Source organism: Diadema setosum, chromosome 7 (assembly GCF_964275005.1).
Source record: "Diadema setosum chromosome 7, eeDiaSeto1, whole genome shotgun sequence".
Taxonomy (NCBI): Eukaryota; Metazoa; Echinodermata; class Echinoidea; order Diadematoida; family Diadematidae; genus Diadema; species Diadema setosum.
Window position 1 is genome coordinate 39,078,223 of NC_092691.1, and position 25,197 is coordinate 39,103,419.

The 25,197-nt window shown below is 36.6% G+C and overlaps 1 protein-coding gene across 1 annotated transcript; it reads right to left on the minus strand.

Annotated features, from left to right (window-relative positions):
- Positions 1–459: 459 nt before the first annotated feature.
- On the minus strand, positions 460–17,491 carry LOC140230311 (CUB and sushi domain-containing protein 3-like). The gene is made up of 15 exons (XM_072310463.1): positions 17,443–17,491; positions 16,671–16,688; positions 15,410–15,616; positions 14,057–14,233; positions 12,648–12,818; positions 11,914–12,114; positions 9,837–10,022; positions 8,932–9,099; positions 7,869–8,039; positions 5,535–5,702; positions 4,965–5,167; positions 4,238–4,635; positions 3,379–3,475; positions 2,540–2,747; positions 460–596 (listed from the first exon to the last, which is right to left on the minus strand). The coding sequence occupies exons 1-15, from the start codon at positions 17,489–17,491 to the stop codon at positions 460–462; spliced, it is 2,559 nt and encodes an 852-aa protein (XP_072166564.1).
- Positions 17,492–25,197: the final 7,706 nt, after the last annotated feature.

A 25,197-nucleotide genomic window follows, 5' to 3' on the forward strand; every position in this document is an offset into this window, starting at 1 on the left:
ACTCGTTGCTCACAATGTGCAATACTCCAATGACATTGTTATGATTTGTATAATACAAAACGCCCAATTTTCTCGCTAAGCCATTGTCCAGTCGAGCCATTGTCTTTTTCCACGCATCGACAGTTAAAGATACTAATACGAAAAGAAAGAATTTTACAAGACTATAAGAGAAGACTAAGTTAAAACAAAATGAATACATGGATTTATCGTATCTTAGCTGATTATAATTCCTTGAAGACTCCAGCAACATGGCAATCGTGTTCTAAGTACTTGATTTAAAAAAAGGAGAAAAATATTTGTAACATGACCCTGATGAAAACTAGGAACTGACAAACATTTTGAACACGATAGAGTACCAACTGCTAAATAAAACATTGTAATGATATATTTCAGCAGCAGGTTATAGACAGCTATTTCAGGCGCATATGATCAGTACCATCGTGCACATATCTGGACAAGTCAGTTGAATCTCGCACTCGGTCGTCGATTCCTGGCTGTCATCAGATTGGTAACCACGAGTACGACGATGACAGTAGCCATGGCAACGACAGCTATCATCCAAGGTCTTGCGTTGTTTTTTACGTTTGCATCTCCATCTGTAAAGAGCAATGAACATCATACTTCGTTTACTTGACGTTATAAAATTATTATAATGGAACTAGTTTTAATGTTTAAAAAAATGCTACAAACAGAAAATGATGTCTCACCGCAGTGAAGACTTTAGTATATTTTTCATTTCAGAACATGCTTGAAACAGTAAGCACACTCACATAAAACAAACAAACACGCCTGGACAGATCATGTCGGCGTACAATTGTAAAGAAATGGGAAGAAAAAGTACAGCCATGAATATCTGAAGTTAATGAAACGGAAGTATTTGACAATCAAATCCCTGTTTTGTTTTGTTTTTTTCTCTTTTCAGATCCATTTTGCTTTTCCGTATTAATGCCCTTGCAATATGACTTTAAACCTTGTAAGCATAGAACTCGCCTTTTTCTTTTTGCTGAACAAAAATTGATCACCTGAAAAGAGCATCTTTATAAGATTACATCGGAAGTCAACACAAAAGCGAAAATGAAAGCTCTGATGATAATTTTGACCAATATTATGTGGACACTTCTTTGTAACCACCCTCGACATTAGACTTTAATTCTTGTTATTGAATATGCGCGGACAGACTGGCAAAATATCGAGAAGTTTAAGATCACGAAATTTGGGCCATTCGTACGCGCGCAAGAAAGAGTGCGCCGTCCGATAGTTAGTGATTGTGACGTAACAAAGCACATCTGTACATGACAATGGCCTCGCGCTTGGGAGACACCGCCCTCAAACAGAACGAGAAGTTTCGCGGGAAGTTTCACGGGAAGTTTGCGGTCACGATGGCAAAATTTCGAGATCTTAAAATCGCTAGATCGCTATCTTAAACTTCGCGATCTTTTGCCAGTCTTTTTGGTAACGATTGTTTCCCATTTCAGTCTTTGTTTTGTGATAATAATATTCTTTGCATTGTATATTGTAAAAGATATCTTCACGTATTTGTGTATAATTTGTTTTGTAAACGGGAATTATAAGTCTTCGGACTTTTCACCCGTCTGTGTGTTTTTTGGATGGCAATAAACCTGATCAATCAATCAAAAAGTATGACAGCGCCTATTTCTTGTGTATATATCACTGTTACTTCTGCGCTGTACAGTTCGTTAACCCCCTGCGTGCCACATTAATTTCCTGTCCATAGGGTTGTGTGTGAAACTTGTGCGCCTTTGACTCATTAGGCGCGGTCAGACTGGCAAAAGATCGCGAAGTTTAAGATCGCGAAGTTTAAGATCTCGAAGTTTTGCCAGTGTGACCGCAAACTTCCCGCGAAACTTCTCGCGAAACTTCTCGATCTGTTTGTGGGCGGTCTCTCCGAAGCGCGAGACCATTGTCATGTACAGATGTGCATTGTTACGGCATAATCACTAGCCATCGGACGGCGCACACTTTCTTGCGCGCGTACGAATGGACCAAACGTCGCGATCTTTTGCCAGTTTGAGAAAGGGTTGAGATGGTACATATAAAGAAAAACACGTATACTTCGCGGTGATTTCGCAGATTAAAGATGACACACATATACAATAACATAAGCAAATGGCTATTGATTTCTTCGGGAAAGAGTGTTAACCGACTTTTGGTCAAACAAGTGGTCTCGAGATTTCAAAATATAACAATTTGTTCAATATCGCTTAACTTGTTTTTGTTTCGAGTCCAATATTTCACTAACATGTTTTCAACAAAGTAGAAGCACAAATCAATGACAAACCCACAGTCATGCACTCGCTATCTTCAGAAGTCTAACTTTGACCATTTTTTTTTTTTTTAATCTCCAAGTTTTAGCTACCCGTTTATTCCGAGACAACGGATCGGCCTTTTGTTAAATGCGTGCTATTCAACCGTAGAAACTGGATCACAGAAAAAAAAACCAACAACAACAACAACCAAAAAAAAAAACAACAACAACAACAACAACAAATACAACAACAACAATTCATGTGGTACATACCGGCAGCTTTTACGGCCATGTCTATCTCAGCTCCTTCGTCGTGTGTGGTTTGTCGTACCCATCGCACGGGGCCTACGGATAGGTTCTGCAGCCGAGCGGGATGCCCGTGGACGGAGGTACCACGCCTCATTCGGTTCCCATCACAGGCAGCGCACTCCCCATCTGTGTCACTTTCCATACAAACGGCTACAGAGCAATACATGTAGATCTGAAAAGATGAGCAACGCAAAGCATTACTGGTCTGTCTATCTTTTTAAAACCTGCCACTTCTTAATCTAGCCGGATTTTGTTTTTTCTTTTATTTTTAATTGTCTTGATATCTTCATCACCAGCTCTATCTCGTCAGTATACTTATTACAGTGACGTTCCTGTTAATATCAGATAATAAGCATCATTTCTTGTATAAAAGAGTTGATCATAAAACTAATGAACTCCATTCTCCGTAAGTTGAAATATTTGCGACCAAAACAGCAAAAAAAAAAAAAAAAAAAAAAAAAGAGAGAAAATAATGAGAAGAAAATATTGCATACTTTTAATCATAACATTCCTTGTTATGTAAACAGCTGGATATGATTGGAAATTTTCATTTTCCTCTGTCTGAGGACGGCCTTTTTTTTTTAAATGGTTGACATGGCGCTTAGCCCATTATAAGCCAATCAAGTTATTTTTATCTCTTTTTGTGTGTGTGTTGTGTGTGTGTGTGTGTTCTATATGTGTTGTGATCCTCTATGACAATGGGAGAACAAAAAAAAAAATTATATGAATGAAAGGCGAACAAAGGAGAGAGAGAGACCGAGAGACCGAGAGAGAGTAAGTAACAATGAAGAAGACAAACTTACTTCATTTCCATTGAGGAAAGTAAACACTGCAAGACTAAATCCCACTCGGGTTTGAGAGCCCAGATCAGCCAGTTGCACAGTCTGTTCGAGGTCACATCTACACAAGTAAACAAGTAAATATGTAAACCGAGGCATTCAGAAGCACTAGATGATAGAACTAGGTGCAATAAGAGTGTAAAATAAATAGCCGCGGTCGCATTCAGTTGAGATTGGCAAAAGATCGCGAAGTCTATATAGATCGCGATTTTAAAGATCTCGAAGTTTTTTTTTTTTTTTTTTTTTTTTCCAGTGTGATCGCGGCTTATGATAGTAACCAGGTCGTCTCTGCCGAGGTCAGTGCTTAATGAAAGAACATTTATTCAAATGGATGGATACATATTGTAATGTACGTGAATTTACACGTGAGGCAAGAGGACAAAGTGAGGAAGGATCAAAGACAGAACCTACTTATACAAGTTCAGAGTTATGGCCACCTTTTCCACCCCAGACTCTTACATACAGAAGATAATACTGAGTATGTATGGCATGTAACGACCATAAAGCTGTCTTTGCCTGTGTAAAAGCTAACAATAGTGAGTTATTCCTTTTTCCCACATTGCACTGTATAGAGACCAGCTGGGATAGAACAGTTTAGGAAGAATCGGCAATACTGAACTACCGTTTGAAACCGAAGGTTATTACTTTTTTTTTATTATATAGCTCTGTTATCTCTGCCTCCGATAAAATGCAATATAATGGACAAGAAATAAAACATCAGAGATGAAAAAGTGGACATAACATTTTAAAATACCGTAATGCTACTTTTGACGGACAAAAAGTAGGTTTTTTTTTTTTCACTTAAGAGAATGCCAAGACTCACCTTTCGGTGATGAGGTTGTATCTGACGGGATCGTTGGGGTCGTTCGACGGTGTGGTCCAGCACGATTGGATGACGACTCGGCGGTCGAGGCTACGCTCGAGCTCAATGGCGAAATACACTCTTTCATTGACGGGTATGTCACCTGTGCCTGGCATGATCCTGGTGCTGTAGTTGCTGTCGGCGTACATGGAAATTTGTAGATCGTACTCCCCGCTGTCGACAAGCGATTGCTGGACTAACTGTGCGCTGCCCCCGACTGAGTAAGTGTTTCCAATGCGCCTATCACGTTCATAGTAGCAACGGATCGGGAAAGAGACGGTCAGCTGCCGGGAGATGACAGCGCCGCCGTTAGCTCCGTTGGTGATGCGATTCGTGTAGACGTCGAAATCCCCCTCCACCTACGAAACATGCAAGACAGGATGAGGAAAAAGCGTCCCACAGAAAACGCTCTGATTGAACTGTTGCCTACAGACGTTGACACAGTGATTGCTTGCTTTCTCAATGTCGTATATAGGTTATGATGGCAATAACTTAATGATATGATTGCATCAGACATTCGTATAAAGAAATTCGTGTGAAAACATGAACTGCTCTTAGTCGGAATGGCAAATAGATGGGATCTTAGAGTTTGGTCTACGTATTACTTTCAAGCACTATTTTGATGCAATTATACCAAAAACAGGTTCGATGTGATGTAATTGATCTTCTCAAGTCTACAATAGATTACCTCCCAGATGGTTCCACACTGGTCAAACCTGGTTACAAATACCAGATCGTTTCCTATAAGTTCGCCCGTGCAGTTTCGGTCGCCATCAAAGATAAGAAAATCGTCGCCGAGGTTGGGGAGCGTAGAGCGGTCCACTGTGACCCGAATAGAATCACTAAGACACTCCAGCCTGGCGCTTGCATTTGAAGGGGCAGCCCCATTTGCTGCAAGGAGAAACGCAGTCAAATGGTATGAAATTCAGTGAGTAACTAGGATCAAAGCATTTTGTTTCAGTCTGTAGACAGACAAGAGTCTGCAATTAATAACAACAGTGAGATGGGTACTAACGGTCTGTTAGTTAATTAGAGGAATCGGAAATCTATGAAATGTATTGTTTATTAAAGTACATAAATAGGATATTAAAGAAAAAGAAACCTCGCAAATAATACTAAAGACTATAAGCAAAATAAGACCCCCAAGATACGAGTACAAAGCATCAAAGTGAGAAGGCAACTTCTTTGAGCTCGCCAAGCTGCCTTTTTCTCTTCTCACCTCAATACAATGATAATAATTTATACAGGCCTATCATACCTGTACACATCGGAACCTGCCCGTTCCACTCGCCCTCGACGCAGGTGATACGGGAATTCCCCGTGAGAGTGTAGTTATCGTTGCAGCGAAACTCAACGTCAGCGCCGTTGTTAAAGTTGTTTCCGAGCATTTCGCCGTTGGTCGGTGAACCAGGATTCTCACAATCTCCTGGTAAAGAGAGAGACAGATAGACAGACACACACACGGAGAGACATACATGAGGAGGAATAAATTCAGAAAAATTGAATCAACGATGTGCAAGACAGACAGAGAATGCATTATGACTGAACAGATGATAAGATATAGACGAATTGACGGATGAAGAGAGCAAAATGAACAGTTTGATGGATAGACAGAATAGAGTGAATGCATATAGATATAGGGATTTGATGATGAAAGTAGATGAGAAAGCAAATAGATATGAGGCATGAAAATAGGCAGATGAATATTTCATGGATAAGTAGACAAATCATGCAGATAGGAAAATAAACATAATGAAACAGATAAATGAATGGAAGGAGACAGGTACTAGTAATAGTACAGGCAGTGGCGTAACTACGGGGGGGGGGCATGGGGGGGGGGCACGTGCCCCCCAATCCGCTGGTAAAAAAAAAAAGGGGGAAAAAAAAAGAAAAAAAAACCCTACCAAAATGGTAATTCAAGGGTTAGTAAACTGCTTTTGAAATCGACATGAAAGGATGATCAAGAAAAAAGATATTTTTCTAAGATTTCTTTTAACCATATAATTAAAGAGGTATTATAGTGAAACATTGTTCAAAAAGCCCAGAGACGACAAAAGATTGTGATTCAGTGTGATTCCTGGTTGGCATTTTGAATACAAGCAGGATGTGCGCAGTGTACTCAGTACATCGGAATGGCAAAAAGAGTCGCTGCAATGTTGCGCAATGTGATGTTAGATAGGTTGTACACATTTGCTATCAAAGCCTGATCATTGATTTTGCAGTGTTGCTTTACATACTAGTCTATATTAAAATGCCTTCCATTGCCAATAATAAGACTTGACCTTGGCTATTTCCTAACTTTTCCATCTATATGAAACACACTCACTCACAAACACAAACAAATTAGGGGATGCTCTATATAAAGTGCAGATTTTGGACATCCTTCTCCCGCTTGGTCACTTCGACGCCCCCTCACTGGTCATACATCCCCCAATCATGAACATAAACCGACACCCTTGACTACCAGTGGCGGATCCAGGGGGCGCACCGGGCGCCCCCTCCCTCCAAAGCGAAAAAAATATATATGTAGCTACAAACGACAGTTTTTGGACTGTAAAATGTCAAAATTTTCAAGCTCGCTCGCTTCGCTCGCTCGCATTTAATCGTTATGCCATTCTCGTGATGTTACTGCCAGCAACTGCCAGCAGATGCGCCCGGTGCAACCCCCTTAATTTCCAAAGCAAATATATATATATATATATATATATATATATATATATGTATATACATACATACATACATATATCATTATACATAGCTACAAACGGCAGTTTGGGGACTGTAAAACGTCAAAACTTTCAAGCTCGCTCGCTCCGCTCGCTCGCATTTAATTGTTACGTTATGCAATTCTGATGTTGCTGCCATGAGGTGCCCCCCCCCCCCAATGTCTTGACCCACGGTACGCCGCTGAGTACAGGTATGGTTAGACAATCAGCCACTTATGCACAACTGATATGCATGCATTTCAAATGAATTTTATAAGGACGTTTTTAAAACCATACACCATTTACAAATGGCCGGAACACTCAAAGAACACTTGCTCAAAGAAAGAAGAAATAAGGCAACATCGTATAGAACGCAGTTGATAATGATTTTCTTTTGTCAGCATCAAATGTATTTAAGATCCCAAGACAAATTCAAAGCAAACAACGCTAATGCATACTTTTCTGTTAAAATCAATAACACAATATATCAAACTAAAACCTTCCGAATTAGGAATAATACTTATGCGGGGTGGGGGCTCCAACAAAAGTAGTTTTTAGTGATTTATTATTTCTATTGATAACTAAAAGAATATGTCCTTTGCATTTAGTACTATCCTAGCTTTACCTCAAACTCCACTGTTGATTAAACAAACCCAACTTGATTTCAAGTGATGTTTTGGCAACATTTCGGTTGCCAGGACGAAGGATATGATGATCTTTACGGATCTCTCATTGCATCTACACTCTTTTTTTTATAGGGTCAATATACATGGATGCTACCAACATAGCCAGAATTCAGTCAGTTATAGTTATGTTTTCCCACCCATCACAGATGAGTGATAAAATGTATGAGACATGAGAATCAAAACAAACGATGGAAGAGTTACCGTTTGAGCAGGTTGGCACGTTACCGCTCCATGCACCGTCCTCACAGTTGATGCTGGCATCGCCTGTTAATGTGTAGTTGCCAGCGCAGCGGAACTCCACCTCAGCCCCGTGGTTAAAGTTGTCTCCTATCAGCTCGCCATTTTCCGGAGATCCCGGGTTCCGGCAGTTCGCTGTAGAGGAAATGTTGATTACGATATACAAGTCTCAAATGTTTACTTCATATCTTTGTTTTTCTTTTTTTCGCAACCGTTTTCCCTAGATACATTGCCTTGCAATAAAGTCTCTGACAAATCACACACTTACTAATATCAGTAAATTACTTTCAGGGAAACAATGGTGAAAAGTGGAAATTGGTGTTATTTTAAAGACAAGTTCTAATGCATCGTCAAAAATCAGCTTTATGGATTGCCAATACTTTTATGAAGAAATTCGACACTAACGCTTTTGTCTGTTCGCCCGTTCTGTGGGGACACTAAACTTTTTAAATCTGACATTTTGGTGACCATAAAGAGATAATGTGGTCCGCGACATAAAGCAAAAATAAAATATAGCAAATTTATTAAATTGATTGATTGTCACATGCACACACCGTTATAATAATAATGATAATAATAATAATAGTAATGATAATAATAATAATAATAATAATAGCAATAATGATAATAATAATAATAATAATAATAATGATAATAATAATAATAATAATAATAATAATAATAACAATAATAATAATAATAATAATAATAATAATAATAATAATAATAATAATAATAATAATAATGATAATAATAACAAGGTCTTATTTACCCAGGGTAGCCTCTTCAGTGTTGCCACTGCTCTACCAGAGGACCCTGCTATTATTGTTACCCCAGAGTTACTACGTACCCATTTATACACCTGGGTCGAGAGGGACATAGTGGGTAAAAACATCTTGTCCAAGGACGTAAGCACTGGGCGGGTCCTCCGAACGGGAGTCAGGAGTCTTACCCATTATACCACAGAGCACCGTTACACAATATCCAAAGCAAAACAATACTATTATGAGAAAGACGCAATGCGCACCTCGACACCTGGGGAGTTCTGAGCTCCAAGAGCCATTGAAACACGTGATATTTGAATTTCCTGTCATCGTGTAGTTATCATTGCAGCGAAATTCGACCACCGCACCGTGAGCGTAGTCGTTTCCAAGAGCTTGACCGTTAGCGGGAAATCCGGGATTTTCGCAGTTAGCTGGAGGAAGGTCATAAAAACGATTTTCTTTTTTAGTTCGTTGGTGTATAATATTCAGACGATTTTTTTTTTCTCATCAATTTATTCTATGAAGTTTTTGTTACCTTTTCCTATAACATCTTCCCATTGAAATTAATTGAACGTAAGTGTGTGTGTGTGTGTGTGTGTTTATATTAAACAACATTGAGTAGCTACTGATCATCGATTAGAAACAACTGACATATTTTCACTGATGTGTTAAGAGACGTGTTTTATCATGATGCGGTATTCATGCAATATTGATAACCTCACTATTCTAATGAAAAAAAAAACACAAGAGAATAGTGGACAATTGATTATTCATCAACAGTACTTTTGATGTGATATAAGAGCGCATAATTTACAGTTGCCTTCCTTCAATTACAGTCGTATTTTTTTTTTTTTGACTGATTTCAAAAGTTTCAATATCCAAAGAAAGAACCATAATACATTTGACGGTAGACTTTGTACCGCGTTATGTGTGTCACACTTTGTCGAACTATAACAAATGACAAAAGTGCGTTTTTCGCAGTTCATACTTTAGTTAACAATTGTTCAACGGATATGGGACTTTAAGATCCCCCCCCCAAAAAAAAAAAAAAACAAAATAAAACAAAACACACAAACAAACGAACACACAAACAAAACAAAGAGAATATTACGTTTCGAGATAATTACTTTTCATTTTGCTTATATGCTCAAAACCGAATATATTATACCAAACGGGATGCATTCCATCGGAGGTACAAAGAAACGCCCGTCATTGCACTCGACCTCGGCATTTGGATTCGACGGGGTCCCCGACGAACAGGCCAACGGAATAACTTCCTCATGGAAATAGGTTGGCTTAACGGGAGTAACGTAGGCGTTCGAGGGAAGAGTCAAATTTCCAAAAGAGCAATTTGCTATTGAGACCAAGAGAAAGTGAAGAAACAGAACAAAAACAGGGGGAGAGATTGAATGATTGTGTTGGTATGTTTTTGTGTGTCCCGTCTGAAATTTTTGGACATCGACATCTCACATTTGACATAAAAGCTAACAAGAACTTCAAATGATATACTGGTATACTATGTCCCACCATATTATACCAAAATGAAATTCATCACTGAAGAAGTAAGAAATTCCAGCTGGAGATAAACACAAACTTAGGAACAAAATGCCCTGGAATATAAATGCGGTCAATAGATATGCAATACAGAGAGAAAGGTAAGTCCATTCCCAACAGTGATATTCTTCATGAAATCACGAAAAAAAAATTATTATCAAGACATTCTTATTCATTGAGAATGAGGTGAAAATGTGCCTTTTGACACTTAAAGAAATATCAGCGAAATCATGTCTCTTTGAAGTTTCTTCGGCTTCTACATTTGGGACTACAGCAAAGACTGCACGTGATTAAAGACTGCATTCCAGTGAGAGATTTGGGTATTTTAGAAGCAAAGAATCAAGGAAAAACACAAAACAATAAAATACGTGTATATTGATTGTCGCGGTACCGCGTCGAGTCAAACTAACGGCTCGTTCGAATTTTTCAGAGCCCGCTCTGCTCTGGTACGAAACCATTATTGCATGATTACTAAGACATGGGAGCACTTTGGGGCGAGTAAGTCTCACAGTGTTAGTTATATGAAAGGTACTTTATCCTGAAACACAAACTAAGACAAAGAAACTCAGGGAAACTTTTGAGGTACCAAAACTTTATATTATCTTTAATCCCTCCTTCAATGATACAAGCTACATCCCTTGATAATTACCATTTTAAGAATGTTCGAATTCAATATGTCATTATCTTTCCAACCAAAGGGAAAAGAAGCGTGAAGCGTGTGAAATAGTATTCGACGAATAGACCGATTTGTTCTTATGATATCATATGTGACCTTGCACCTCAAAACGAACATAAAGTCGCACACACTGATTTTGCGTGAGGACTGAAAATAAGTGAAATGGGTCAACCTAGCCGAACTTGACTTTTTCATATTTTCTTAAAGAGCGGGTCTTCTTTTACATAATGCTACAATTTGGGATCATAAAACAGGCTGGAAAGTGTGTTTTTTTAGCAGTTTATCTCGAACATTTTTGGTAGAAAAGTGTGATTAGGTGTGTCTGTAGAATCCCTTTTTCTTTTCTGAAAAACCTTGTCCACACTCTTCACTTTCAACTCTAATAACTTTTGAAAAGATAGTGCTACTGCTTTGAAAGTTAGCATTAATTATAGACAGAATGTGTTAATGAGGCATGCTTAATTTCAGTTTAATCTGATAATCCCTTCATTGTTGTTACTCTGGTGGTTTACTTCCTGTTTTTTGTCCCATTCGTCGCACAGCCAGCACAGATTGGTAAAGATTAAGCGCTTGAATAGACACTGTATACTTCAGAGCCTCTTTTCTCAGTTCACACTTTTCCTGAGTTTGTGCTTTCTTTCCAATATTTAGATAGGTTAGGAGAGTCCATTTGATTTGAGTTATACATCATTTTAAAGCTTAAAGTCTGCTCTTTCAGAATATGGTCTTAACTAAAAATTCATGTCTGGCGACTTTTTGTTTGTTTTGAGGTGCAGGGTCACATATTGTTTGCCAAGAAAAATGTCCATAAAGCCAAACAATGAATTGCTACATCAACAATGATTTTGTCCTTCTTAAGTCTATAGCGTTTTTGTTTTTCTAGATAACTAATCAAGAAAAGTCAGCAGTAACAATTTTAATGACATTTCAGTCTCTTATGATCAGTGATATTCAATGGTTGTGGACTATGTAAATTTGCTTTGGACTCGACAGCAGGATAATGTGTGAAGTTTACCGAAACAGGTAACGGGTGAGAGACTCCAAACACCGTTGTTGCACACGGTTTCACCCTGTGTGCTTGGAGCGCCTTCGAAGTTCGTATATCGGCCAATGTCGCAAGTAAATAGAACCACGGAGCCATGATCGACTGTCTCTCCTTCAGATATGGCGGCGTCAGAGTATGAGGCAAACGTGATTCCGGGTACGACACACCTTTCTGTAGGTAAGACAGGCGACTGAAATCGTTTATATATGTATATATATATATATATATATATATATATATATATATATATATATATATATATATATATATATATTATATATGTTATATATATATATATATATATATATATATATATATATATACATTTACATATATATATTACATGTTACATTAGAGATGTTATAATCTTTGGTTAGATGTTTGGCGATAGCAGAGCAATGCAAGCCGACCACAGGCTGTGTTTCAAAGACATTTACAGATATTGATCATAATTTTTTTCTTGTGCAAAGAAGAAAATAGTAACGATCATTAAGTAAGTATAGTCATAGAAATTCCAATAAAGCAAGAAATGTGACAAAATGTATTTCATTGTTTCATACTCAGGGGGAAAAGAAACGAGCAAACCCGCAAAGCAAACAATAACCAAGATGACAACTAATATGAACAATATTAAGCGACGATATGATGAAAGAAAAGAGACTGCTCCAAGAAACTTGGCGCCTGATGATATCACTGCATCCTACCATAGCACAAGGGAGGGGATGGTTCCCAGTCTCCATCTCGGCAAGTGGAGGTGGAAACGCCCACCATGGTCAGGTCCGGACAGGCGAAATTTGCAATATCGCCGTTGTTGTACGAATCTTGATCAGGTTCGATCGCCACGCTTTCGTTCGTCTGCGGCCGTCCGCAAGGGGCTACGAATATGGATATCCGCCGTAAAATTTTATCACATGATAATGCTAAATACTCAAGAATTTCATCTTATTTCAAGAATATTTCGAGCAGTAGAATTCTACATCGCAAGATGTTTGACATGTTGATAGGCTTTTTTTCTTTCAACTCAAGCATCTTCAATCTCAACAAAAATAATGCATTTTTTATATCATGGTTTTTATTTCTGATATCCAAAAATCATCATAGATCAGCAACAACAAAGTATTTCAAAGTTTTTGATTGTTTTTGTATTTCATTGTTTGTTTTGCTATCTTGAATTTAGTAATTTTATGAAAAACAATATATATATATATATATATATATATATATATATACACTGTCATCAACATATATGATTCATAATGTACACATTTTGCTTTTGTCATAATAAAACATTGTGCTTATATGACAATATCACAATGCTATTGCCTTGCAGGGGGAACTCAAATTAAGTACGATATAAGTATCTCTGCATGTATGTGTGTGTGTGTTTGTGTGTGTTGTTTTTGTTGCTGTTCTTTAGAAAATCGAGTCCTCAAGTTCAAAGAAAAGATTTCCATTACCGGTGATTACACAATATCAAAGTTGAGACAGGAAAACATTCAGTTTGTGCTACCAAGATTTCATTGTTCGTTACGAAAGACTGAATGTGTAATGATGAAAACATATATACTTGCGTTATAAACATTTTAATGAAGTTGTTGGTACATTCCTTATTCTTTTCCAGATGGATAAATATTCTAATTTCAAAAACACGACATGCTGTTCAATATCTATTTCCAAATTATGATATCAAGAAAATTTCAATGAGTGTATAGTTGTGCTGTCTCAAAGGAGAAGATGGCTTTCATAAGTCTCTGCAAACGAGAACGAAACAAAAACAACCGAAAACATTTAGAAGAGAAATAAACAAACAAAACAAAATGAATGACCTTAAGAAAAGTGGCGATTAAAGAAATCATTGCACTTGCATATTTGGCGGCAAATTAATATGTTTGCATTCGGCACAAAATGCTCGAGCAAATAACATTATTCAAATATGATTTTTATGATACCAGTGAATCTGTAATGGAAATCATGTTACTTCACGGTGTTGATAAGACTTATTACAACTTTTGTCGTGAGCTACGAGTCCTTAAATTAACTAAATTCTGCTAATTTTGTATTACTATTGTTATTTTCATTGTGATAGTTCTTAATAGTAACGTTAAGGTCGAACCTCTGCAAGTGGGGGGAGGCTGACTCCAGGTGCCCGTGTCTGTACACTGGGCTGATGTGGCTCCCACGGCTGTGAATCCCTCGTTGCACATATACTCAATAGTTGAGTAGACCGAGTAATCCATGCCATTGATGTACCCGTTTTCAGGTGCGTCGGGCTCCGGACACTGCTCGAACGCTGTCGGGAAGAAGAGAGGGAGATCATTACCATCGTGGGAGTGTCAAGCTAACATGATGAACACATACTTCATGATCTACGTACGGGGAGCAGCTAGGAAGCCGTTCCTGAATATCAACGGCAAAATGGCCATAGAATACAATATATTGTCTTGAAAATAGCGAATTCTCACATTACATATTTGCAAGTGTGATTTAACAATCAATATCAAATACAGTCTGCCGTATCATCTGTCGGAAACAACATACCAATGATCTATGTATTTTTTAAAATTTTGTACCTGTGACTACTCGTTTGGAAACATATTTGTGCAGTATTGCCGTGATTGCAGTAGTTTAATGCGTTTTCTTTCCGCCTGACATTAGCGAACTCTTGATCTGCGACGCGAAAGCTCAGACGACGTAGTCTCACTGGTTGGACAATAGAAACAGCTAACTTGCGCATGCGCAGAACACCATTTTTGGCCTAATTTGCGTCGTCTTAGAGTTAGTGTCGCAGATCAAAAGCTTGCTAATGTATCTCTTCAGAAGGTGATTGCAAAATCTTTAGGTTTACATTAGTATGTGTGAATACCTACCTACTAAACCTTGCATGCATTGAGATTGAGAGACTCATGTCTGAGTCGTCTTTATCATGCCAACAAGCCCTTACGATTTTTTTTTTATTATTCTCACATATCTCAAGAAACAAGAACAAACATACGCTCAAACAAACAAAAACGCTCAAACATATTTCCAGCCACATGAAACTCACATTTGGAGACAATTATATGATCTTGTTTAATCAGAAAAGGCAGAAATATTACATTCAGTGTGCAACAGATCACACGACCAATGATAAAAATCCTGAGCGCCTATGAGGGGGTAGGGGACATCCACTTTCACCCTTTCTAAAAGCACTTCTTCTTTTTCGTTTTCAGTCCGTTAAATCTTATATATATATATATATATATATATATATATATATATATATATTGAAACAAAGAAAGCGAAAACTGACCAGAAACAACTGATAAATAGTGAAAACTTTGAGCAACGAAAATGGTTTTGCATAGGGATTCGAATCGATTCGAAAACCATTTGCTTTGCTCAAAGTTTTCACTATTCATAATATACATATGTACAATGTATTATAATTTGTATTTGATAATCTTATTGGTATACAGGTAATACGCACAGAAGCAGACGATGGTAGTTGGGTTCCAATTGTTTGTGGCAGAGCAGGTGAAAGTGCTCGCTCCCAATGAATTCACATCGCAGGAGCTCGTCACCTGCGCTCCTACAGTGATGCATGAACCTTCCGGAGAGCTAAAGGAGACGTTCCCGGCGCCAGGAGCCGTGGTCGGGTATCTGGCGATACTGGCCGGGTCACAACCGCTGCCACCTGTGGTGATACAGTAAAAAAGTTAATGACACTCGACGCAATCCCAATTATATCATCCCGTGTTTTACCATGTCATAGGGTAAAATGAACTTAATGAAAAGGAACGTTTTGTTGGATTAGGAACAAAACGTTAACACACCGGATTTTACCAAGAACTATGGTACTTCTGGTGAAATAATTTTGTGTTTTTATATCATCATGTGTTTTTGGTTCAGTGTTGATTTGTAAAAAGAGAACGGCACTTTTTACAGTGTAATCAAATGGTAATCATTGTTTGAATTAGTTGATAATACAATTCTCATCTACTACTTTCGAAGGGCTGTTTTACAAAATAGTTTCATTAACATTCCTATACTTGGCTGAGGTATGTACTTAATCAAAAAATCAAATAAAAGACTCATTAGATTCCATTTCACTTGCTTGTCACGAAGATCAATGTAAACTCCAATCCTTCCTAAATAGAATGAATCCTGCTTTGCTCGACTTGAGGAAAAACGTCTTGCGTGTGTTTACGTATCGGCAAAACATTCAGCAGGATCAAAATCTACATTTCGGTGAATATCGTTTATCAAATAATCTTCGAGGGAAATACGACATCCATTCATCTAGTTTATATGTTTATACCAGGGCAGCCCAATCAGTGGTTTATACATGGCATTGCTTGGTCACGTGACGCTGTTCTTGTTGTTTTGTTGTTGTTTTTTTGTATTCTAAGAAAAAAAAGAAATTTACGAAAGAAACTGAAAAGGGGATATGTTTTGTCATTATTGTATTTGGTTTCTTTTGTTGCTTATCAAAATAGATTTGATTTTAAGATTGAAATATGACTTGCTCTAGACTGATTTAACACATTCGTTATACATGGAAACTTCAAATTGTTGTTACTATACACTGTTTGATCTGTATAGATGCACATGTTACAAAATCTAAACTCGTAGTGAAATCTCGTAAGAAACGCAAGAATATTACATTCAATTTGTTGGATAGAACTAAAAATTCATAGGAAGGAAAACTTAGATAGGAAAATAAGAAAGTAAGCAATATAACAACTTACACTGTCCGTTCACAGCGCCTACGCCGGAGACGAGGGGAGAAAACAGACAGAAAAAAAAAATCGAAGTCATGTACATTATCAGAACAGACAAAGATAAAGCAACCAAATGTTTGCCACCCTACCCTCGTCTCTTTCTGTCTTTCTTTCGTTCTTTCTTTCTTTTTTGTGATTCTCATCAAGAATCCTCATCGAAACAAATCATTCTTTCACCCTTTTCTTTCTCACATTCTAGTGAACATGAAATGAGCGAGCAATGTTGATATATGTATATATATATATATATATATATATATATATATATATATATATATATGTACCTTCAGTTCAGTTCAGTTCAGTTTTTATTCCTGCATTTCAAAATCAATACAAATCAACAAATCAACAAAATACTTACATAGTCATTTACAGAGCTAATATTCGCAACGTTTGGATCATACATACATTTTTTTTTTTTTACCTGGATTCTAAACTTCTAATAATACTACTCTGCATCATTGTCATGAAGAAAAGATAACACACAACAACTACGTGGCAGAAATAAAGAAACTGTATAATGTCATTATGCCACCTTCGATGTAAAAAAAAAAGGAAATTTTAATTGACACATTAACACATCGATATGGTTATTTGTGTTGTCAATGGCGAAACTTACAACAACAAAAAAACAAACAAAACAAAAATGGCTGCCAACTTGCCGACTCATTTGGGTAATCACAACAAACTTATATTTCTTTTCTATTCAAGACTAAGACCCATCAAGAAGAAAACTTACCAGAACAGCAAAAAGTGAGAAGAGTTATGACAAGCAGGTCCAAAAACATTTTGCCAGGAATACAGCCTCCCGACTTTGGGTGATATCAGAAAATATTGATGGATGCCTTCAAAAGAACTCGTGTAAATCTATTTCTCGACGACTACAGGATTACAGCTCCCATTGAGTCAGCCAACATGAATTGAATACCAGCGTTCAAGCAAAGGGTCTTAGGTCTTTAGAGCCCACGGGCGTAGGACGAAGTCTTCGATGAATGGCATGAAAAATAATTCGTTGGTTGATGTTTCCTGCCCGGCTTGAGTGAAATGGATTGAAAACAAACAGTAGTCATTTTGTGGGACTCGGACAAAGACAGAGTAAATTTGAAGAAAAGGTGGAGACGTCCGAGCTTGACAACGGGTCGCTTGAAATATGCGGATTTGGTTTTTTGTTCAAATATTATCTTTCAATTATTGTAATGGTCGTAGTCACTTCTGGAACGGAATAATGACATAATCTCTAGATTTAAAAACCAGATCTTGAATGTAGTATGAACATACTTCTTGCCCCCCCCCCCCCCAACACACCACGGTAATATCAGGATAACGTAGAGGCAATATACAGTCGTGACAGTAAACGTTACTGACCTAATTAACCATGCTAGACAATACTGAGTTTTGTTCTTTATATTGCAGGTATTATCTACAATTAGACTTTAACGTTAAAATGATGAAAAAGTAAGACTGCAATTCCATTTCAACCTATAGTTATTGAAGAGATCCTTCAATAAAATCTGTCATACTATAATGAATGTTATATTTCCAAGGAGTTTAAGATTCTTCCTTGCTATAAAATATTGTTAAGCTGACATCTATTAAAGTAAACAACCAAGCTTAGGGTTGGAAACAGACGTGTTGACAAAATTTGCGTAACGACAGCATACCATAGTGAAATTTTAATGCGTGATTTCGTATCTTATTAAATGGAAACGTGCATTCTGTGTATATTGAAATAAATGTTTAAATGGATCGTACAGTTGAGTTGGGGCTTGAGGTTTCCAACATTTTTTTTTTTAAGATAATGAGAAAAGTCTTCTGAAATATGAAAGAGCATACAATTTTCAGAGGACTTCAAAGTTTATTTATCACATGAAAATCGGTTTTGAAATAGCTGAAATATCCAAAACAAAGCGATTCTAACAAAAGATTTGGACCCACCTTTTATTTGGATCACTTTGTTTTACTTTTATTGTTCGACATCTCAGCCATTTCAAAACCGATTTTCATGTGATAAGTATAGTGGTTTCTATAAGTATCTTGCAAAAAGTAAAGAGCAAAATTCTCACCTCAATTAATATAATTCCATCCATTTTATTATGGCTATTGCTATCATCGACATTAGTGGGTGCCTGGTGGCCCAGGCCACTTATAAATTGGTGTTGCCCGATGGGGCAACTAAGAATCAAAATGATGTTTCCTGTAATACAGGGCAACCAAATTGCAAATTGAAATATTTCAGTGGTCCATATGGGCTTTCAGAAAAAAAATAATGTCGACATCTGAATACGCAAAAATAATAAGTAGTGAACAAAGTTGGTAGGTTTTTATGTCACATTCACCACAGAATAAACATATTATCTACAATCTATCTATCTATCTATCTATCTATCTATCTATCTATCTATCTATCTATCTGTCTGTCTATCCATCCATCTAGCTATTGTTACATTCAATGAAGACATTCAAGCCGAAGAAGTGCAACACTGTATCTGCATGAAAGTACCAATGTAAGAAGGTGCCGTACAATTGAGTACCATGTTGAGTTTTTACGTCCGCAAAAAGAAGAACAACTGAAAAAGAACACATGAAAAAGACTGTCAGAGGTCGGAATATTGATTAGGTGAATGGAAAAGAATGTGTGGTTGTGTCTTAATACACTGTGTATCCTTGGTGTGTGGGAATTGAAATAATTAGGTTATCATAAGTCAAAATTAATCTGCATAGATTATGACTAACTAAATAAGCATGCTATTTATGTATATATTTACATCATGCAGTCACTGAAGAATAGCCTTTGGCTAAAGTGAGTGACCGTGTCGAGATATAAAAATAGAAAGAACATAAATTCATCACCATACAAGTAGACATACTTTTTTTTTGGTCTTTCCTTGATATTTATCGATTTCATTCAAATCATTCATAAATCAACCCATTCTGGGTGTAACATGAACAAAAATGGTACAAATGCAATTCAAAACACAAATAAATCCATTTTTCAATATATACTGCAAATAATCTCTCACACATACAAAACACACACACATACACACACACGCGCGCGTGTTTGTGCACCTGTGTCTGAATACCTTCGCGTGATTTGAGTGCGACTCCGTCTTTCTATTACGAGTGATTATGTGATCGTTGATTACACAGCATCATGTGCTTGCACTTGAGGATGTTGTTCATAGAAATAAGTATATGAAAAGGAAAAGATGTTAGATGCAATGTCTTAAGATAATGTTGATTTTAGGAAACTATTTCTGTTACTTTTTTATTTTTTATGATCGGTAGAAAACCACGGAATGTCATCATAGCATATCTACCACGAAGTTTCCTTCATGACTCTCTTGATCATTTCAGATGAAGTCGGATATTAAAGTTGTTTCTCCCGCCACAAGGATGTATTTCAAATGTACTTTTTTTAGGGAAATTATTTATTTTCAACCTTACTGGAAATAGATAAAAATGAAAGAGAAAGATATATATGTATATATATATATATATATATATATATATATATATATATATATATATATAAATATATATATAATATATGCATAGATAGAGAGAGAGGGAGAGAGGAATGATGGTGGTTGTAATAGACTCACAAAGACGAAACACAAACAAAAGTAACAAAGAACTTCAACATTTTGTCCGGCCTGTCTCAAAGGTAACGGCAGAGAAGTAGTCTACAATGTTATCTCCATTCCAGGGCTGTTTGCTATTACAACCTACCCAAATGGCAAGGGAGCCAGCAGTTCATTACTTTGAAGTAATTTGATTCTTTTATTTTTACAATAATGATATAAATATCAATAATGAGTACTTTCTTTTCTTTTCTTTGAGGATGGAAAGTTAGTTCAGTAGGCAGCGAGTCAGCCTCGAGATCCAAAGGACCCGAGTTCGATTGCCGAGTCTCACTTAGCAGTGTTGTGGGTAATCATCATACCGTAACCTCTCGTAAGAAGGTCAAAACACTTTGTCCCTCGGATAGGACAAAAACTGGAGGTCTCGTGTGTAAGAGAGTCGCAACTCATGCACGTAAAAGATCTCACTTCATTCATCGCAAAGAACAGGGTGTTTAACCCGGTGAAGTGGTACCGCCTAACATCTAACTGGACCCCTTGGAAGACCAGCTGAATATGGGCCATCAGCCTCCCACTGAGATGGAAATGCAACAAACAAACGATAGTTGGCATATGGACGCGCAATCTCAATACGAAGTAAATTTTGTGAGGTGTGTGTGTGTGTGTGTGTGTGTGTGTGTGCGTGTGTGTGTGTGTGTGTGCTTGTGTGTGCGTGCGTGTGTGTGCAGAAAAAAAAAATAATGGTATGTAGCACCTATGTAAGACATTATAGGCTTGAAGTTGCAGGGATCGTGCTTGTATTAGAGCGTTCCCACAGTAAATATTGCGTGCCTTTTTTCTGTTTAAGATGGTATAACAAGGCGTTTCCAAACAAAGTCGCGACTATTCCCTACATCATTGTAGGTGCAGTGTTTACCTAGTGGTGCACTCTAGCATTTAGACTGGAAACCGCGTTGCAACGCCCATTTGATACCTATGGCGTATTGTTTGAAGAGGTCACTGAATAACAAATGTAAAGAATGAATGTTCTCTTTTCTGATTGATTAGGTTTTATTTTGTTTCAATAATATAAAGCACTGATGTGCAATGAAACAAATTCGTTACGTGGTACCACAAGATTGATAGTCTCACCAAGCTAGGGGGATTCATTGGCGGATATTTAAAGCTGATTTAGACGACACTTCGACGGGCTGTAATGATGCAATACAGAATTAGAGATAACGATAATGATTTAGATAGAATGGTCTGGCACAAAGGGGTTTGCCCTTCTCGCCTTATCTCTCTATCTAAACACGAGACTGGTCAATAGGCTATTCAAATACGGGGAAAGGGGGACGACAGGTCGGCTTTTGTCACACACAACAAACACAATATCTAGTATTTCCGCATACACGTTATTGGGCTGTATTAATAATGATAAGGTTCGATATTGAGAAATAATGATGATACAAGTCTTGGATAGCATGGTATAGCACATGGGTGTTTCCCCCTTTTCTCAAATCTATCGAAAAAAAAAATATAGTCAAGGTTAAGTTAAGAGAAAATCTACAGAAGCTTAAATTTGTCTGACACACACAAACGCAAACACATACACACGTACTAGATTGTAATCCAATAATAATTCATTACCTCCCGTTGTCACTAGCATGTTTACTAGAAACTGCTCCTTCAAGAAATACGCAACTCCTCATTCTGATAAATTTCATTTGCCTTAAGGGATGGTACAGTATTGGTGGAGATGAGAATTGGGCTTTTAATTTTTTGCGAGATACCAAGAAAACGCTTATGAAATTGTACAGAGCATACCATTTTAAGAGGAATTCAAAGTTTATTTGATGAAAATAGGACTTGGAATGACTAAAGCATCCAAAAAACACGTAAAACAAAGTGATTGTAATAAAAGGTGGGTCCCATACTTTACTAGAATCGCTCTGTTATGGATATCTCAGCCATTTCAAAACCACTTTTCAACAAATAAACTTTGGATTCCTCATGGAATTACATGCTCTTTCATATTTCATAAGAGGTTTCTCATTATTTTACACACAAAAAAAATGCTAGAAACCTGAAATTAGGTCTCAACCAAAACTATACGATCCCTTTAAACTATAACTATTTTAACACAATCCATATTTTACATTTGCTGGACGTATATATTGGAATAATCTCTGTGATAATTTAAAAGCGTCTCCAAGTTTAAGACTTTAAATTAATTGATTTTAAAAAAATGTTTGATCATTCACAAAAGTTTATTGAGTCCCATCACAGAAATTCACGTTTTATATATCACCATTATGAAATCATAAAGTTGTGTTGATCCTTTACTGGTTGCAAAAGAAGTGGGATATCTAACTTATTTTCTCTTAAAATCAAGCATTTATTGCTGAGTGGCTCCAACCATCCATTATATTCTTGTTATAGTTCTCTACCTTTTATTGTTATACCACGTTATTAGTTTCTCTCTCTCTCTCTCTTCCTCTCTCTCTCGTTCTTTCTTCCTCCTCTGCCGCATGACAGTGACTTGGTTTAGGAATTTGTCCATGGTGTTTGCTTTTCATTCTTGCATTCAACTTTTTATGTATACCTACAGGATATCAATCATGTGGTTTGTTGCATTACGTGCGGGGGAATGCACCGTGTACAAACATTGCTTTCAGCATTCCTCCCAATTTCCAGTATTTCCCTGTGCTTACAATATTCTGTAAACTTATACATTTCTTTTATTATACATTGTGATGTAATTTATGCATTCAACTTCTGTAATATGTTATAGTATGTTTCTGCTGGAAATGGGAAAAAATAGATAAATACGATTTCGGACAATCTCTTCTTTCATTTTGTTTTTCTTGTACTAGAACCAACACAATATGCGTGTATATCTATATACACACATATATATATACTGAACCCCCACCTCATGCTCTAATAACTCTACTGTCAGCCTCACAACCTTACTGAGCTGCTATCTAAGCAAATACACATCTAACTTCAGCACGCCTACCTCCACCCATCATCACCTAAGTAACAATCAGCACCCTTCTTTTTACCAATTATTTTCGTACAACCCTTAAAGGGGATGGCTAGTAACTGATCAGTGGGAATCAGTGGGAATGCTGGAGGATGATTCTTCCAATCCTTGTGGGATTCATTTACAGGAGTACATCATACATGTTGTGTGAAAATTATTTGCGTCAGAACGGTCTCATATTCAAGTAACATGAGTAATGTGCAGTTTAATGTTTCCAGGTTAGCACGCCTGTACACTGACGGGGCATTACACTGCACATTACTTGAATATGAGATCATTCTGAAGCAAATAATTTTCACAGAACAATAGATATATAATGTACTCTTAAATGAATCCCACAAGAATTGGAACAATCATCCCCAGCATTCCCACTGATTCCCACTGATCAGTTATTAGAAATCCCCTTTAATGTTCCTACTCTATCATTGCTGCCACTGTGTTTAGAGGTCCGACAGCCCACCCCCGTTTTTGTTTTCTCATATACCACCAGAATGTTTCCCGCATCCGGTTGTCAAATGATTGCTGGCTTGGCACCAGCCCAAATGTCAATTGTGCATCACATCGTATTTATCTACAGATTTTATTTTTCCCTTCCTGTATCTGTGAATGCTGTCAATCACACTATTATACAAATGTTTCTGGCTAAGAATGCTACTTATGTGCCCTCTTCTTTTTTTTTTTTTTGTGCCTATGTTCAGTTTATTTCTACATACACTCCTCAATTTAATTACTATTATGATTTTTATTAATTGCCGTTATTGTTTATATGGTTGCCCGTCTTCATATGTGTGTGGAGATTTGCAAGTGTACATGTGCGTACATATTTGTATATATATGTACATGTGTGTGCGCAGATATTTAGTTATACGTGTTTGTACGTTGTTATATGTATGCTTGTTTGTGTTGTATGTATGTATGTTATATTATGTAAGATTGACGTATATATACACTCCTATTAGTGTTGTTATTTTCTGCTGTCTGCCTATATCATTGTCGTTATTATTTCCACTATTGTCTTGATCATCACTATTATTTTTTTTTGTGTGTGTGTGTACAATATCCATGTTCTGTATTTTGTCCGATTTGTCCTCAGTCTTGATAAAGGGCAGGGCCCGAAAGCTCGAGAAGTAAAATCAAATTGTGAGGATTCAAAAGCTACGTCTACAGCCTCTTCTTTACTCTCATCTTATATATATATATAACTATATATATATATATATATATATATATATATATATATATATATATATATATTGTATATATATATATATATATATATATATATATATACATACATAAATATTACATATATATATATATATATATATATATATATATATATATATATATATATATATATATATATAGTAAAAACTTTGAGCAAAGAAAGTGGGTTTTCATCCGGATTCGAACCCGAGACTTCCGGATCTAGAATTATATGATATATAACTTTGTTCAAAGTTTTCACTATTTATCATTTGTTTCTGGCAAAAGGAATCTCACAGTTTACGCACGAGACACCCTTACCAACTGGTCCACTCTTCTACCCATATAAAGCACACTTATTATGCGAAAAGAGCAATATTACATCTCGCATTACTTTTGAGAACTCAAAATGATAAACGTTATTTTATCGTTCTCTCTATCGTAGTTTATGCGAACTTTATATATTATGATTATATATATATATACATATATATATATATATATATATATATATATATATATATATATACATATATATATATATATATATATATATATATATATATATACATATAATATATACATAAATGTAAAAGCGCTATCTGCGCTCTTGTAACACATAGAAACTACAGCGCCATGACCTACTTGACCAGTTAAAACAAGTTAAGCACAATGT

Bases quoted from the DNA above. Each gene is read 5' to 3' on its own strand.
- LOC140230311 (XM_072310463.1), bottom strand. From the start codon at position 17,491: ATGTTTTTGGACCTGCTTGTCATAACTCTTCTCACTTTTTGCTGTTCT. The intron at 9,100-9,836 runs GTATAATATATT...ACCTTCCTCCAG, and splicing joins GATGGAATGCATCCCGTTTG to CTAACTGCGAAAATCCCGGA. The intron at 3,476-4,237 runs GTGAGTCTTGGC...TTACTTGTGTAG, and splicing joins TACAACCTCATCACCGAAAG to ATGTGACCTCGAACAGACTG.